Source organism: Coenobita brevimanus, chromosome 78 (assembly GCF_032717465.1).
Source record: "Coenobita brevimanus isolate Jiangsu-jjx chromosome 78, ASM3271746v2, whole genome shotgun sequence".
Lineage (NCBI taxonomy): Eukaryota > Metazoa > Arthropoda > Malacostraca > Decapoda > Coenobitidae > Coenobita > Coenobita brevimanus.
In genome coordinates this window covers 29,978,286-29,997,303 of record NC_137031.1, presented here as the reverse complement: position 1 = coordinate 29,997,303, position 19,018 = coordinate 29,978,286, and the positions used below count along the sequence as shown (strand labels likewise).

At 43.0% G+C, this 19,018-nt stretch overlaps 1 protein-coding gene across 1 annotated transcript in view; it reads right to left on the bottom strand.

Annotated features, from left to right (window-relative positions):
* Positions 1-14,037: 14,037 nt before the first annotated feature.
* LOC145408783 (uncharacterized) overlaps positions 14,038-19,018 on the bottom strand; it is a 139,544-nt gene continuing 134,563 nt past the window's right edge. The window contains exons 8-9 of the mRNA XM_080279432.1: positions 16,998-17,130; positions 14,038-14,086 (exon numbers count right to left, since the gene is read on the bottom strand). Coding sequence (XP_080135558.1) covers positions 14,038-14,086; positions 16,998-17,130 — 182 coding nt within the window. The remainder of the gene's footprint in view (positions 14,087-16,997; positions 17,131-19,018) is intronic.

Genomic DNA, 19,018 nt, shown 5'->3' with positions numbered 1-19,018 from the left:
CTCTCTCTCTCTCTGTCTCCATGATATATGCGGAATACATACATTTGACATACTGTGGTTTAAAACCAGCATAAAACCTAAGCCTTACCAACGGTAATCTAAAAGAGAATTGGCAAGGCATTGTCAGTACTAATATATAGGCATGTCTCTTCCTATTTTTACCTTAATGACCAGGGGCTCCGGCCCCAATGGTCGATAGGGAAAAAAAAAAAAAAAAAAAAAACTACTGAAGCCTTTTTGTTCGATACCGAGTATTTTTCAGGATGCGGGTATTAAACAGAAGTTTGGCTAACTCGACACGAAAGCTGCAGAGTAAGATGTCGAAGTTAAGGAAATGAAGCCTGCATAGTAACATAGTCAATACTGTTAGCAGTACCAATAAATATCCGGTATCATTTATAACAAGATGATATCCATGTATCCTAATAAGTGTCACTATTAGAGTATGTTGTGTTTCTTTGTAAATAATGTACCTTTAAATATGAGAAGGGAGAGGTTAAACAATCATTTGAATTAAGGAAATGTGTGTGGGGAACAGAGTTGTGTAAAGGAAGCAAGGTGGGAGGGGTGGGTATGGAGGATGACAGACAGCTGCACCTCACCGCGACTTGAGGCCTCCCTCTGAGGTCCCAAGGGAGATGGTGGGTGGGGAGAAATGGGGGGAGTGCCCTGTCTCAAGCGTGACGTCAGTAAATCTGCGTAGTGGAAAGGTGTGAGAAGACCCTGTATGTATATGGGTCCTGATGTAGTCAACTGCTACTCCATAACGGCTCCATTAAATTGGTGGCCAGCAGTGCGACGATACATTTTATTGGTGCTAGCGGTGGCACGATATTTAGTGCTAGCCGTGTACCGATACATTAAATTGGTGTTCAGTGCTGGGATACGATACGTGCTAAAGGGATTTATGCTGTGAACCAGTAACCCTTGCAATCGCTCGTTCCTGAAGGTGAAACAGAAAATCTTACTCTACTGTTGTAAGGGGACTAATTACCAGTGAGTTAAGTGGAGCAGATAAACTGGAGTGGTAAATATTAATTCCTCCCATTATTCTGCCAGTGCGAGATTTCTATCTTAAGCACAAACAGGCAGTTATCTCGCCCTGTGGTGTGCGAGATATCTCCATCTTCAAACGCAAACTGGCAAGAATCTCACTCTCGTGTGTGAGAGGCGAGATAAGGGGAGTTCAAGCCAGTGCGGTGAGGAGTGGGTCAACTAGCGAGCGACTTCTAGCAACTGGCGCGGACGGCCGAGGCCAGTCGAGGGGAGCGGGCGTGGGCTGTGTGTGCGCGTCGTGGTGTCCTGCGAGGCGTGATGCAGAGCAAACCAGTCACTTGCTAACTCCCACAGCGAACGGGCTGTCGTGTATGGTTGGAGGAGTCTGGTGGAGTGTGGAACGTGGAATGTGGAACATCATCCTGGACTTTCACATATAGGTAGTGTCCATGCATTATTAATCCACACACACACACACACTTGAATCAACACACGTTAGTTAGTTGATGAGTGGAAATAAAGGTTTCTCAGAAGTCCCTTGAAATAAATATACTTTCTGTGTATTTTATGTGTCCCGTTCTCTGTCACTTACCATAACTATCCTTTTTTTTATGTCAGTTTATCTTCCTGTAACTGGGAGGGGAATATTACTGACAAGGTTAGATGGATACAGTGAAGTGGGGACGTAGAATTAAGGGAAATAGGGATTAGCCAATCCCACTAGACTCAGAATTTTATGAGTGGGTTGATACATCAAATAAAAGTGCTCAGACATATTAATTGAGTGAAGGACATATTGAGGATCAAGGTGATGAGGATATTTCTGAAGGACAGGATGAGGATTTGAACGTTTTACATTTGCGTTCTGGTCATACTTATTCAACAGTCCCAGAGCAATCAGTTAGATCCAAAATGGCCACTAGTCTTGCTAGAGGGTAATCCTAGTGAGGAGACTGTGGAAGTTGAGACTACAACAGTACCTTTGGTCACTCAGGATATGCAAAATCCAGTCATTAGTGATAGTACTACAACCACTCACATACCTGTGTATACTTCAGATGTTTTTAGTACACCACAAGGCTTTGGACAGAATTTATTTTCTGTTCCTTATTCAAATGCATGGGGTATAAACACAGATGGTATTGGCATGCGAACCCAGAATCCTAATCAATGGGGCATGAATACTAATATTGACATGCAAACCCAGAATCCTAATCAATGGGGCATGAATACTAATATTGACATGCAAACCTAGAATCCTAATCAATGGGGCATGAATACTAATACTGACATGCAAACCCAGAATCCTAATCAATGGGGCATGAATACTAATATTGGCATGCAAACCCAGAATCCTAATCAATGGGGCATGAATACTAATATTGGCATGCAAACCCAGAATCCTAATCAATGGGGCATGAATACTAATATTGGCATGCAAACCCAGGGCCCTTATCCAAATACCTGGGGCATGACTAACAATATGGGCGTGCAAAGTCAGACTAACCCTCCTCCTTTGTGGCAGATACCTGTACCTAATCTGGCTACTGATATAGTACAGCAGCATCCTAACTGTACTGAAAGTCAGGCTTTGGAGAAGGCAGGCATATGCTATGCAGAAGCTAGCAAAGCCTTGCAAACTTCGGGCTGGAGAGACACAGCTACTAGTTCTCCACAGCAAAGGACCAAGGCTGTTAAGCCAGAGGTGAAAAGATGGTGTGTCATACGTGGGCATTGTCCTTAAAACGGACTGTTGCCCCTTTGTCATTGAAAAGAGGAAGAAACTAGGGAACCAAGCTAGTTCGGGGGAAGCTCAGGGCCGTGCGCAAACGTAATTAAAATAGTACAATCCACCGATGCGTGTGTGGCAGCTATTACTAAGGTGGTCTTATTATCTATTCCTTGGATCATAGGGAAAGGCCAAGTGTCCCTGATCGTAGATACAGGGGCATGTACAAACATTATTTCTAGTAAAGCACTGGAAAGACTTAAAGGTGAAATGCCTCTAACAAACTGGACATTATCACCACCTGATGTAATGTTGACAGGTGTGACAGGGAGTAGAATGAAGATTGTAAGCCAGGTGCCGTTGACATTGAGGGCAGATAAACGATCTCCTGTGTTACGTGCTACGTTTTATGTGGTTGAGGATTTTCCTCTGCCAGCTGATGGGCTGTTAGGCTTTGAGACCATGGAGGAGTATGATATAGTAATACACCCTCAAAGACGTTAGGCCTTAATCCCTCAGCAACACGAACTGGAACTGGCATCCAATCAGGAGCCGTCCAACCAGTTGTGACCCCGACAAGTGAAGCGTCAAGGGAGTCCCCGGATGCACACGAAGCGGAGGGTATGGACTGGAAGAAAGTCAGGGCTATAGTGAGTGGTAATCACCACTTACCCAGTCGAACTGTCTGTAAAATTCCTGTCCAAGTACCTGACGTGTCAGTGGGAACTGATGTAGCATGCTTAACTGAGACTGTGAAACATAAGGCATTGTTGCTGGAATCGACTCTGACTAGCGTTGGCCAAGACCAGAAGACGCCCCTCTTCATCGCAAATATGAGTGGTGGCGCAGTTAGCTCAGAGATGGTTCTTATATAGGCGACTTGATGTGCTATGGTGCCCCATAAAGGAAGTCGACGACGTGCCGGTGATCTCTCCTGTAGTTACATCTCAAACAACGACTCAGTCGGAACCCGTACGTCTGGCTAAGGAAAAACAGCTGGAGCAATACGTGAAGGTCACGGGTAATGTAGACCATAAAACACGACTCCTAGCCCTGCTTAGAGAATTTTCCGACGTAGTAGCACTTCCAGGAGAAGCGCTGGGTAGGACGGATAGGGTGAAGCATCATATTGGTTTGTGCCCTGGTACAAATCCAATTTATGTGCCCGCATACCGTCTACCGCACAGCCAAAGGGAAGCAGTGGATGAGGAAGTTGAAAGGATGCTGCGTGATGACGTTATCCAGCCTTCCTCCTCGCCTTGTGCACCACTCTTTCTAGTGCCTAAGAAGGACGGTGGTGTGAGACCTGTTTGGATTTTCGGCAAGTGAACAAGGTATACTGTGTTTACTTGTCTGGATCTAGCGTCAGGGTATTGGCAGGTGGAGCTGACCGAAGAGTCGCGTCCCATCACTGCTTTTAGCACTCACCGTGGGCACTGAATTTCTCCGGATGCCTTTTGGACTGAGTAATGCTCCTTTAACATTTCAGCAGATGATAAACCAATTGTTTGGCGAGATGTTAGGGCAAGATGTCTTAGCGTATCTAGATGACCTGTTTTCCTACACCACAGAACAAGGATCAGATAAGATCGTTCCTAGGCCTCACTGGCTTTTATAGGAGTTTTGTCCACAGGTATGCCATCATAGCATCACCTTTAACGACGCTACTTAAGAAGGATGCTGCATGGAAATGGGGATCCTCGGAAGAGAAAAGCTTCAACGAGCTCAAACAAGCCATGTCAGAAAACACCCGTATTAGCGTTTCCTAATTATACTCAACCTTTCTATCTGTGCACAGACGCCTCAGGTCTGGGTCTGGGAGCGGTGTTACAGCAGAAGGATGAGCAAGGAAAGACACATACCATAGCGTATGCTAGTAGGGCATTAAGACCCCCAGAGAAGAACTATTCGACGACACATTTGGAGACATTAGCAGTCGTGTGGGCGTTAGGACATTTCCGGGATATTATCTTTGGCTACCGGATAATTGTTTTAACTGACCATGCACCCATACGCGACTTGTGTAAAGGAAAAAACTTGCACGGTAAGGTTGCGCGTTGGTTTGGCAAGGTAATGGAGTTTGATCCAGAGGTCAGATATTTACCAGGCCGTCAAAATGTTGTGGCTGATGCGTTGAGTAGAAACATTGCTGCTACCATAGCCGAGGATGTTGCTCTTGCTGAGTATTCTTCAGACACAGTAAAAGCGGAACAACGTAATGATGCGATGTGGTCTCAAGTCATCTATGCCTTGGAGTCTGGCGACGAGACTTGTCTACCTGAACTCCCAGTACCAATGACTCACTTCCATCTTCAACAGGGTCTTTTGTACAAGCAACCCCCAGGGAAGGACACTGCATATCAGTTGGTTGTTCCTGCTACCTTACAGCAAGCTGTGCTACAGTTAGTTCATGACGTACCTCAAGTGGGTCATCCCGGTCGCGATAGATGCATACGTGAGGCGAGAAAGAAATACTATTGGCCGACCATGAGGAAGGACATAGAAGCCCACGTCAGTCAATGTGTCAAATGCGCGGAAATACGAGGAACGATGGGACTTCCGGCTCCCATCTTAGAGTATCCTCTACCGGAAAAACCCTGGGATACAGTCTCCATTGATCTCTTAGCGTTGCCGAGAAGTCGTCAAGGTTCAAGTTATGTACTGGTGGCAGTGGACCATTTCTCACGATTCACTGTTTTAGCACCTTTACAGACGAAAACTTCAGAGGAGGTGGCGCACGCTTTTGTGACTTCAGTGATTTGTCCATACTCTACACCTAAGGTATTGCTCAGCGATAATGGCAGTGAATTTCGTAACCAGGTTTTACAAGAAATCTGTCGTATGTATGGAGTAAAGCAAGTTTTTGTAACGCCTTACAGTCCTAAGAGCATTGGCCTGGTGGAGAGAACAAACAGGAAGATACTGGAAGTCTTGAGACCAGTTATAACCTCAAATCAGGAGGATAACTGGGAAGACTGGTTACCACATGTAGCGGCGACCATCAACTCCTCAGAAAATTCATCAACTGGGAAGTCTCCTCATTATATCCTGTATGGAGAAGAGAAAGTGTTACCCTACGATTTGTTGGCTGGACCTCCTACTCCAGTATACAACAAAGAAGACTACGCAAAGGTACAGTTGTTGAAATTCCAACGTATACACAGTGAAGTATGGAAAAGATTAAAAGCCTCAAGAGCGGAGATGATGGCGAAACAACACAAAGGTAGTCAAGAAAAGACGTTACAGGCAGGCCAGAAGGTCATGATCCACAACCCTGAGAGAATTTCCAAGCTCAGACCTAAGTTCCGCGGACCATATACCGTTGTGGAACGAGTACGTGGAAATACTTATAGAATAAAGGATGAAGCTAATGGAACTCAGGAGGTAGTACATGCTGATAGGATCAAACTAGTAAGTCAAGAGCTAGGCCTATCGTCTGATGTGTTGTGCCCTCTGTCTTCGTCGCAGTCTATGTCGTCGTCCGTACCTGTCCCTAACCAAGAGTATTGCAGCAAGCTACGAACCCACAACAAGAGTGATTAAGGGAGTATCTACTCTTGCAGAAAAAAAATGTGGCTGTGGCTCATACTCCTCGTGCGTTGCTTGGGGTGGACCTATGGAAAGACATCGGACATGGACACGACTGCGTTAATGCCAGGAGCACTGAAGAGCCCACTTGGAGAAGTCGTGATAGTGGAAGATGCAGTATGCGTCTACTATCCAATGGAAGGCTATCTCCAAATGCCAGATATTGTCAAGGAGGTCTCCAAGGGCTTGTCGAATCTCAGACAGCAACTATTGGAAGTGGGAAAGATGTTTAATCGAAACCCACGATTGACGAACTCTGACACTGAAGCTTTGTTGAGCTTCAGACTAGGCATATAGACAGGCTCACCAACAGGCTCACTAACTTGCATGTAGCTTTACCTAACGTACACTCTGATCTTTCCAAGCATGTCCATGCACGTACTAAGAGAGGACTTGTGGATTTTCTAACTCTTTGGTACGGCATTAGATAAGGATGTAGTGCAATTGGGTAGACAGATGCATGACTTGACACTGGCCGCTAAAGCCAATAATAGATTAATCATGCATGTGTATAAACAGTTAGATGAGTTCACTAACAGAGCTAACGAGATAATTAGTACTACCAACCATCTAGTAGAGCTTGTGAACAACATCTAAATTAATCTACCAACCCTAGCTAACTTGGTGTTATTCGCTGAGTACTTACATGCTCTCGACGAGTCAACCACTGCTTTGGAGAAGCATGCAGCCAATATGGTGGACGGCTTAATCGATGCAAGTTTGAACAGGGTTAATGCTTTATTGCTGCCTACTAATATATTAACAAATGCACTTGATATAGCTATATAGCTATGTGGAAGCATGGACTTATGCCACTTTTGATCTGAGTCAACTGGAATATTATTACCCATTGTTAGAGGCCCAGTTGACCCATGAAGGCATCCTGATATTGGTACCTATGAGGAATGCTGTAACATACCAGGCATGGCGGTTCATTTCCTTCCCTTTTGCTACTGCTAATAATACACTTGTTGTTATTGAAGAGGGTCCAGAGGTGCTAGTTGTCTCAGATGACAAGAAATATGTAGCAGAAACGACTGTGGATGAATTTGAGAAGTGTAAGGCCTCATTTCTTGATCTCCATGTATGTCCTGCTTTCCATTTTGTCTTCGTACCATTAAAGGTAGAGGAGTGTAAGAGGGCCTTGTCGGACACAAATACTTCCTCTGCTCTGCGTTGCACCTTCCAACCCATTCAGTTGAAGTCAGTTTTCCATGCTCATATTCATGCGAAACCGTACTTTTACTTTCCTGAGACAGAGGATGTAACTGTGATTTGTGCCTCGCGGAATCAATTCCTTACAGTAAAGGGGTACTATATTGCACCTGATTTTTGTGAGTTACACAGTAAAGAGATAGCAGTTCTGCCTAGTAAGCATCATCTAGCTTTGACAGTGAACTTCTCATCCCAGTTACGACCCTTTTTACCTTCATTCAATGTTACTTCTTGAATGTGAACAGGCTGTCTCATGTATTAAAGGAGCTTACCTTCCCCTCCCACCTGAACAGGACTGATTTAGAGCCTTATGTACTGTCCTATCTTCCTTCATACCTTTCTCCTTCCTATTTTGATCCTGGCGTTGGTCTTCTACTTTTTGTGGTCTTGTCCTGTGTTTGTAGTTTAGGCTACTATTTAAGGCGCCAATTAAGGAACCCACTGATACCACGTGTCCGTACTCGAGGATTGCAAGTGGATGTTCCTGAATAGTTAGCTACCCTACACTCTGGTTAGGCTACACGGTAGTTAGGACAACAATGTCGACGAGGACGTCAATGGTGTGGCCGAGCGATGTTCTGGTGTCAACATCTTTTTCCATATGAAGTTGTAGTATCACACATTTTACATAATATTTTTAAAGCTGTTTAGTCATAATTAACAGTGTGTAATGAAGTGTGAATGATGAACAACCAAATATCATTTCGCTGTTAGCTGTGGTATAGGAAGAAGGTGGATGGCAGACCACAAGGGCCACCCTGTTTCAATTATAAAATGAAGGTTAGGAGAAGTGAAAAGATATCTGAATAAGTGCGTAAGTGTAAAGTCCTGGGGAACCATTTATTATGTTGGTATATGTGAATGTACTTAATACCATTTTATAGAGGTGTATAATGTGCTAGTAGAGTTTTCTTTTATCTCTACTTTTTGCATAAGCCCAGAGTATATGTAGATGCTCGGCACCTCACTTTTTAGCTGACCTCAGCACCGCGCCCTTGTCGGCTCGGTGAGCGTACAGCGTCAGAGGCCGTTTTACAGTTTTAAAGGGAGGTTGTATCGCTCTTACATATCTCTCGGGTCGCAGTTATATTATTCTGTACCCAATAAAGAGAGATTTAATCTGCTCATTTCTGTCACCTTACGCTACCACTTAATAACAGACCAGCTTCCACCTTCTCGTGGCAGAGGACCTTTGGTGGGAAGTGTCGGGCAGTGACGGCGAGTAGCTGACGTGTACTACAGACAGTGTCGTCGATCCAACACGGTGGTCTAGTTATACTACACAGCAGAACACTTAATATGTAGTCAACTGCTACTCCATAACGGCTCCATTAAATTGATGGCCAGCAGTGCGACGATACATTTTATTGGTGCTAGCGGTGGCACGATATTTAGTGCTAGCCGTGTACCGATACATCCTGATCCAGATCCGGATCTGGTCCAAAATGTAATAATTTCTTCCTTGGCCCATGGCCCGTCCTTCCACAAAATTTCATCATATATAATTCGTTCATAACTTTCTGAGTAATCCTGGTATCAGACAAACAAACAAGCCAACGCGGGTAAAAACATGTCCTTGGCGGAGGTAATAAAAAAAAGGTGGTGCGACTGGAAGCTGGTTAAAAATAAGGTAATAACCAGTAGGTGTGGTTATATGGTAGTAACGAGTAGAAAAGGAGTTTATAGGTGTGGTCGAAGGCTAGTTAACAATTTGCGTTGGCTATTCACTTCGATATCCACAGGGCGGGGCATGTCATGCAAACAAGGGGTGTATCTGTGGGGACAATACTGGGAAAGAGCAGAGTAAGATAGAGAAAAAAACAGTGGTAAAGACATGTGGAACTCAAAGTGAATTGATCAGTAAGAATACCAGGGAAGTCAAGGGAAAGAAGTACATCGGCTGTGTGAGTACAGAGATGGCTGCTTGTATAGGAAAGCAGCATATTATGTAAAGTGAATAATGGTGGTTACACAAGGTTTAGAGACTGTGTCAGAGAGAGAGAGAGAGAAAGAGGGGGGAGAGAGAGTTGGTTTTCATTCTATCTAGAGTAACAGTGAATAGCAGCGAGCAGAGTGAAGAGTTTTAGGGTTTGTGAGAGCTAATGTGCATAAGTAACTGTTTCAGTGAAAGGTTAAAATTCTCGTATATCAGTTAGTTTAATGTTTGGTGAATGATCTGTCTATGCATGTATCTATCTATCTATAGCCCGAACCCATAATCCCGCAAAAGATGGCCGCAGACAAAACGCTTCCAAGTCGCTCTGTCACCATTTCACTGCCCTTCCCCCAGCTCACTCATATACCCATATACCTCTCAACTCCATCCCTCCACCTCATCCTCGGTCTCCCCCTCCCTCTCCCTGTCTGCACTTCACTTACATACACCTTCTTAGTCAGTCTTTCAGTCTCCATTCTCTCCGCATGTCCAAACCACCTGAGTGTATTATTTTCTCCTAATCTTCTCAGTCACATCTACAACGTTCTTTCACTTCTTCATTCGTCAACCTGTCCCTCCATGTCACTCCACATGGTCCTTTCAGGTAACTCATTTCCACTGCTCTCATTCTTGACTTGTTCCCATTTAGCAAGGTCCATGCCTCGCGTCCATACACCAGGGTAGGGATCGTAGAAGGCTACTATCATGCAGTGACTTCATAACTTCCATACTCACCTCCCTATTTCTCATCACCGCTTTCAGGGAACCAACAACCATTTCTTCTCTGCTGTACCCTTTCAAGCACCTCATACCCCAAACTTCCATCCTTACTCATCCACCACCCAAGTACTAGAATACACGCACATTTTCCATATCCTCACCATCCAACTCACTGTGCATTCTGTGACTTCAATCCTCTCAACACCATAACTTTACTTTTGTTTACATTAACTTTCAGATTCCTCTTCCTTAACACTGTCCCAAATTCATTCACCAATCCTTGCAACTCCCATTCATCTTCCCTCAGCAATACTGTATCATCAGCAAACAGCAACACCGGAATCTTTCACACCTCACCCTCATTCATTAGAGCCACCCCCCACATCCACTGTCCTACCTTGCACCTCCTTTACAACCCCATTCATGAATATATTAAACAGCCATGGAGACATCACACATCCCTGTTTCAGTCCCACATTTTGATCAAAGAACTCAGCTCACCATCCACTCGCACCGTAGCCCTAGCTCCCTCATACATACTCTTCACAGCACTCAACAATTTCCCATCCACTCCATTATTTTATTCTTAATACGTTCCACATACCTTGCCTATCTACTCTCTCACATGCTTTCTCAAGTCCATGAAGGTAGCATACACTTTCTTTCCTATCTCTAGATACTTCAGCACTAAACATCTTAGAACAAATATCTGATCAACACGGTTTTCCCTTCCTAAATCCCCCTTGTTCTTCTCCAACTAGCTCCTCTGTTATATGCCTAACCCTGTCAATGAGTATTCTTCCATATATTTTTTTAGTCACACTAATTAGGCAAATACCCCTATGGTTACCACATTTTTCTCTCTCCCCTTTTCCTTTGTATAAAGGAACATTTATACCTGATTTCCAGTCTTCTGGAACCTTTCCCTCTTCCCAAGCCAATCTACACAACATCCATATCCACTCCACAACAATCTCACCTCCATACTTCAGCATTTCACCACACACTCCATCAATTCCTGGGGCCTTTCCTATCTTGATCTTCTTCATTGCTTGAACTACTTCCACCCTACTGATCTCTTCCTCCCTCCTCTCATCTCTTTTTCTTCCAGCCATTCCCCAACCACATATATTAATATGTAAATTAAAGAAGCAGAACTCTGTTTGACCTTCCAGCTTACTGAGATAGTGTTAGGGAGCAAACTTGTAGTTATCAGACACTCTGCATGCCTGAGTGGAGTGACACATTAAATTAACTTCCGAAGGCGAAGCCTTATAACTGTGGACACAGTGGACATGCCCTCATATACCAGAGATCAACAGTGTGATAAGGCTCGCGGACACTTTGCTTTGCGCTGTGTAAAATTGTCTTATACTACCAAAACATACGAGTCCAAGTGGAAAGGCAATGTGGGCCCATGGCACACATCTGTACAACTTGAACATTCATCCATCCATCATCCAATCCTACATTGCCCCAAGAGGAGCGTAGGAGCCCGGGGCTAGGCAGTTGGTCTCGACATTTAAGATGAGAGTGACCAGCCTCACTCATCCCCGATTGGCATTACATGAGCAATCAACCCCAACCATCCCTTGGATATAAACCTTCACCGGCTCAATCCGACTGGAGCGCAATAATTATCCACTAAACCACCAGGTGCCAAAATTTGGTTATATGGTTACCACCCAGCGTAGTAAATGGTTTCCTGGTGTACAGGAAACCATTTGGCTTGTCACTCAGTGTAGAGTCACTCACTGGCAGAAGGAAAAGGAAAGAATGAAGGAAAGAAAGACAGAAGAGGGAGTGTAAAGTCACCCGAAGGCAGAAGGACAAGGAAAGAATGAAGGACAGAAAGACAGAAGAGGATGGATTAGTGCCAAACACCTCCTCCACTAAGATCCTTGGAGTGACAGACGACACTGGAATCACCGTCCAGTACCGAATACATGACATCATGAGGTGGTGCACCCCCAGACTCAAGGCACTCAGAGCAATGACGGGGACAACAAAAAGAAGCACCCTCCCAACTCTGTGAACAGTATATCAGATACGTGAGGTCTGATGCCTCCTTGGCATGGGCCCTCATCCTATCTAACCCACAATGCAACGCCTTGCAAAACATATGGAAGACACTGTATGCATCATCACTAGCTTCACCAATACCACAGCAGTCTGTGCCAGCTGTTATGTTTACAGCTTTTATGTCACTCTGTGACAGAACCATACAACACAGCTAAATACATAAGACCCTAACCACAAAAATATTAACCACAAAAACATTATCCATCCCTCTTCAACAACATACCACCACCAGACACTCCACCACCAGCCATGCAGCACCTCCATCAGAACTATAAGCCCCCTCCTGACATCCACCCTTGAGATATTGTTAGAGATGATCGACTGTAACTAGGTAGGCTTAGATCAGATAACACCTAACCCTCCTCAGTTACCAGTTTAGATCTGGGTTAGGTGGAATCACATATGACATTTACCCAGGTGCAGAACATGCCTACACAACAAAAATAATCCATATCATGGAGCACTACTGCATGTTCCGTGCCACACTGAGACACAGACACAATATGACTGGTGTAGGGATCCTATGGGACGACCTCACAGGGCCAGTTGTTTGCCTGAAGTTGGTGGGTCTGCTGGGCCAGACTTGACTGGAACAACTACAATAACAGTGACGCATCATGTTTATGGAACTGAATGTGTTAACAACATTACCTACCCCCTTAGCCTGCTTAATATCATAATGTCTTTTAACACTATCTTCTGTAATTACACAGTATATATGAGTCTTTGTGTGTGTGTGTGTGAGAGAGAGAGAGAGAGAATTAATGTATGGAAAATAGTAACTGCAATAACTCCAGTGTGTTCAGATTGGACTACAAAACTGTAATGACCGTATATTTCAGGTTATAAAACATTACACAGCTTTCAAGCACTTTATATCCCATACAGAATGCAGAAGAAGGAATAGAAGTTGACATATACATATATTTTCTACATGTAAATTACAGTTACATAATATTTACACGAGATGACAAGAGGTGTGCCAGTCCTAGAAGAAATATTAACAGCATATATTAACTGGATGGTTGTTGCAGCTTTATGTCAGTAAGAGGGTGTATAAAATTAATACAAAATGAAGAGGCTCACTAAGACACATCTAACTATACTATATATAAATATAAAACTTTAGGATCATGATATGGTTATTCTGTAATGCTCCACCTAATCAGTTATAATTCTCACTAGAAGTCACTAGAAATGAACATCTCTCATCATATTCAGGAAATATATATATATATTTACTTATATATATAACTGAACACATGATTAATAGCAAATGTATAAAATCTACAAAACACTGCTTGATGCATGACAGCCACTTCTCTCATTGCTGAAGTATCAAGCATGAGTGAAGTTTACCTGTGAAATATCTTTGGCTTATTGCAAGTCTAGGAGAATGGCATATTGTTAACATACCCAGTAATCACTATGATAGTCAGCACTGTACTCTTCTCCTCAGTCTGATCCAGCTAGATATACACGTACAATATTTCCGACAAGCAGCGTAAGATCTTTCTGCTCCCTTACTAAAAAACTACCATAACAATATCTGCTTATTGTCATTATTCTTTGGGAGTTTCACCAGAATGGGTTTAATTGAGCACTGTGTGTTTGCTAATATCGGCAATGAAGTGATAACTGAGAAATAACAGTTCTAATGATGCAATGACTGTCTCTTACGAGTAATATTATATTCAAATGTCATTTTTGTCTAGCAGAGTAGGTAGACATCCAACAGAAAGTAGCCCATGTGAGCTGTGGTGAGGATATTTCACTCTCCATATTTGTCAAGATCATCAAAGGACTTAGTCTTGTGAGCCCTGAAAAAGAAACGGAATATGTTATTAGGCAAGGTTATGTCATTCATTTATGCTCGAATTTTTAAGCAATATGGGATAAAAGATAGCCATTTATGAAAATTTCACCTCCCCTTAATATTATTTTATATTACTTTGGTCGACAACTTATTTCTGCTTTCAAGAAATTTTGGGATATATCTGAATTTAGTGGGGCTCATTTCACTATACACACCGATAGTTCTACTTCTGTACTTTATTTATTTATTTATTTTTGTTTAATAATTGTTCATCCCAACTCTGAGGCAGGATCTAGAGCTGGCATAATGATGACGCCGAGAAAGGTTGAAGAGGTGTACTTGGGAGTATAACAGAGCCTTACACATATACTCTCTACATCTGGGTGGGGAGGGAAGTGTGAGATTTTTCTCGATTACCTGTTGAAGCAAAGAATGACGTGTCTTCATTGTACTTTGTTTAATAAAGGAATAAAAATTGCTATTAGTTTTAAAAATTGCTATTAGTTTCTGTCAGTGCTTGGAAGAAATTAGCCGGAAATATGTTTTTGAAAAAAAAAAAAAAAAGTTTTATCCCTGACGGAAGTTTAAACTACAGGAGTCTCCCTACGCAGGATCCCATTTATCACTTATGAGGATCACTACAACCCAATGTGGACAGCTCCTGTACCTTTGCTCTGATGAAAACATACTCAGGTATTGTTCATCAGGGGACACTACCCACTGTCAGCATAGTGTCATCCTACTCACACCCAACCCTCCTCATGATCAATCCACAGCAGGCCTAGGCAGTAGGGGAAAGCACCAAATAAGCTGAACAATGACTGAAGCAGTGTGTATATAGAGTGGGTCTGGTATTTCTTTAGGGTGTGTGTGTGACTCCCCAGTGGCACACATTCCTAATTCGCTTAGTGGAATGACACTGATATTTTCTCAGAAATATGTATGAAGCTTTCCAATGGCCAACATCCTTGATTATCTCTGTTGAAAAACACCTGCATATTCTTTAGAAAATGTATGTGACTTCCCAATGGATGACTCCTCAGAGGACTCTTGTTATTTTATTGTGCTAAGAAAGCGATGTATTTTATCAAGGGAGCTGACCATCACCGTGTGGTAAACCCCTCGCCATGGGCATATTCAGCTAAATCCCTAGGAATGCACGAGCTGATTTTCCTCTTTGGAGGTGGAAAGATGTTCTGTTCCCAACCTAACTATGGGAAATAAATCAGTCATTAGAATATCTGGGGTGTTTCCACAGGGTTCGTTCGTATCGTATCATTTATAAAGGCTTCAACAGGGTCCTTAAAGAATTTTTAAGTACATACTGAGAGTGAAACCAGGGAGGATGGAGTCTTTGCCGGCAGAAGACCGGCATGCGACACAACTACTGTTGGGAACTCTTCTTCCCCTTTCTCATCTGATAGAGAAATTATGAGCAGGGGACTTCGGAGAGCTAGGAAACATGTAGAAATATGATAGTAAACAATTCTAACAGTGATGTCCCCGTGACAGTGTGACAGAACTGCTGAAGTCTTTGAAAGGTGCAGTTCCTCGCCTTCTTGGGACTCAACATGTCTTTGGGGCAGAACAGGCGCAACCAATTTGCTATGCAACTGAAGTGTTTGAGATGCAGGGAGGACAGTGGACTTTGGAGCATATAATGGCGACCTTGGGAAAACACTGGTGAGAGCGCAGCGGAAGTATTTCTGTGTGTGTGTGTGTGTGTGTGTGTGTGTGTGTGTGTGTGTGTGTGTGTTAAAAGACACAACTCAACAAAATTAGTTATTAGAAGCCGAAATAGGTACACAAATAAAATGATGTTCCAAGAAATATGAGGGGAATATATACCGAAAGAAGAAAGTAATCGGACATTCAAGGGAAGAATGAGAAGTGATATATAATGGAATACAGTTTTTTATGAATTAAAAAATAACTTTGCTCTCTTAAAAATAAAAATAAGATATTGAGGTCAACTATACGAAATGTCATAACCTAATCTATGGCATGTGATGATTTTGATTTAATGTGATTAATCAATAACAAAAATGGAGTGGAATCTTCAACACATACATGTTTCAGCTACGACATATGACTTCAGGATGACCGATAAAGAGTTGATGTAAAGACAGAACTATGAAGCACTCCACTCCTTAAAGTGTAGGGGCTGTTTTTAGTGACATTTATAGGCACACACACACACAAAAAGAGATAACTTCATACTATGCGTGTAAGGATAAAGGTCTCATGCTTAGTTTAGCTTAAAAATGAGTGATTAATATCTCAGTTTTTTTCCAGAGTTTCTTATATCCTGGAAAACAGAAGAATCTTTTCCTCAAGTTATATATATATATATATATATATATATATAAAGAGCTCCAGTACATATATATAAAGAGCTCCAGTACAATACTTCAGATAGACCCCTTTATCTTTTCTGGAAAAATTTAAGACCATTACGACACCTCTGCTTTTTTTTTTTTTTTTTTTTTTTTTTTTTTTTTTAAAGACAGGTTACAGACTTATGCAACACGATGAGAGGACAACTACAGTCACTACGATTCTGAGTTTCACACAGAATGTCTTCCCCACAGTGGTTGGCATGCAAAATTTAAGAACATTACGACACCTTTGTTTGTTTGTTTTTTGTTTTTATTGTAGACAGGTTACAGACTTATGCAACAAGATGAGGGGGCAACCAGAGTCACTACGATTCTGAGTTTTCACACAGAACGTCTTCCGCACAGTAATTGGCATGCAGCACACACTATACATACATCTCAATCTTACTCAAAGTCACCCTCTTCCGGTATCTAATGAAAAAGCTAAGTGGTCATCAGGCAGCATTTCATGCTTTCAACAAATCACCTCTTAAACGAACATTAACCCTCTTTCCTTCCCCATCCTGCTGACCTAACCTTTTTTTGGCAGGTGCGCGGCGCCCCACGTGAAGAACAACTTTGCCGGAGCGGATGGTTTTAAACATGCCAATAGCCTCAGCGTGACTTACACCAGCCAAGCTCTCTCCGTTCACGGCAAAAATCTCGTCACCTGGAAATGGAGATCTGATGTCAAACAGAAAGCACAAGGTTTACAGTAACTGTATTGAGGAAAATGACAAGGAGGTTACTGGAAGAGCATTATAAAGGCATTGTGCTATGTTTTAGACAACAGATTATTTAGGAAAGGAGAAAATGTGAATTATTCAAAATATCAACATCCTTGTGACCGAATCACATTCACATAGTTGTGTCCCTTTACACCGCTGGGGCAGATACTGCAACATTGTCGTTTGGGTCTTTCCCTTTCCTTTCTTCTTCAACTTTCCTCAGTACTCCAGGGAGTTAAGAGCCAGAAAAGATAATGAAACTTGGCAAGGAGTTAAAGTTCATCTACATGAATGTCTGTCAAATATTATTTCAGGCCAGCAGTTGTTGGTATCATGAAAACTGATTTTCATACTGGTCAAATCAGCATTCCTCATACACCTGCACAGGCGCTGGCAGCACGGTGGGTGTAATGTGTGTGTGTGTGTGTGTGTGTGTGTGTGTGTGTGTGTGTGTGTGTGTGTGTGTCTGTCTGTCTATCCATATTTACATATACTGTATATGCTCAAAGACAATATGATTACCTCTTAGATGATCCTCAGCTTTTTCACCAGGCTTGGTTAAAATCTGATCAAAACTGTTTTAGTTATAATGTTCATATATATATCATCATGAGCCGTTTAATTATCCGCTGCAGGACCAGCCTATCCCGACCGAAGTAGGGACGATACAGCCAATGTATCTCTACCAAGTGGCTTAGGCTGTGTGGTAGAGATTGTACATTATGTAGGATGAGAAGTGCTTGTAAGTGTAATTGTCGTGTTGTAGTGGCTTTGGATGTGTGTGTAGTCTGTGAACCAAGTGTAATCGGCCCGCGCAAGCCGACTGGGTGCAAACATACTTTACAGTATGTGACACTGGTTCAACCACAGCACCCCTAGTGTCCGCCAAAGCAGTACATGGCCGGGAGAACGCTTCCAAAGTTTATTACCCTGGCGGAGCGCGAACCCTCGCTCTCCACTGTGCGAAAACGCACACTTTACCACTGTACCACAGAGGCTCCATCTATCTATCTATCTATCTATACATATACTCTCTCTCTCCATATATATATTGCCAGACTCCTTAATCCCAAACGGGGTGGCCACATACAAATCGTCTCCATGTCGCTCTGTCCCCCGCCATTTCACTGCTCTGCTCCCAGCTCACACCCCCCTCTCTCATATATCACTCCACTCCATCCGTCCATCTCATCCTTGGCCTCCCCCTCTCTCCCCCCCCTCCACCTCACTCACATACTTTCTCCTCATCAGTCTCTCACTCTCCATCCTCTTCACATGGCCAAACCACCTTAACGTGTTTCTCCTAACGCTTCCTGTCACATCCACATTCACACCACAACACTCCTTCACATCCTCATTTCTCAATCTGTCTTTCCATGTGACTCCACATGCTCCTCTCAAATAACTCATTTCCACTGCTCTCACTCTTGACTTGTGTCTCTCCAACAAGGTCCAAGCCTCACTTCCATATGTTAGGGTTGGTATCACAATGCTGTCATGTAGTAGCTTTATCACTTCCATGCTCACTTCCCTGTTTCTTATCAATGCTTTCAAGGAACCAGCAACCTTTCTTCCCTGCTGCACCCTTTCAAGCACTTCACCCTCTAAACTTCCATCCTTACTCGTCACATGTACTTAAACGCACTCATATTCTCCATTTCCTCCCCATCCAATCTCACTGTACATTCACTGACTTCACTTCTCTCGAAGACCATCACTTTACTCTTCCCTACATTCACCTTTAGATTCCGTTTCTTACACACTCTCCTAAACTCATCCACCAAGCCTTGCAGCTCCCCTTCGTCTTCACTTAACAACACAGTATCATCT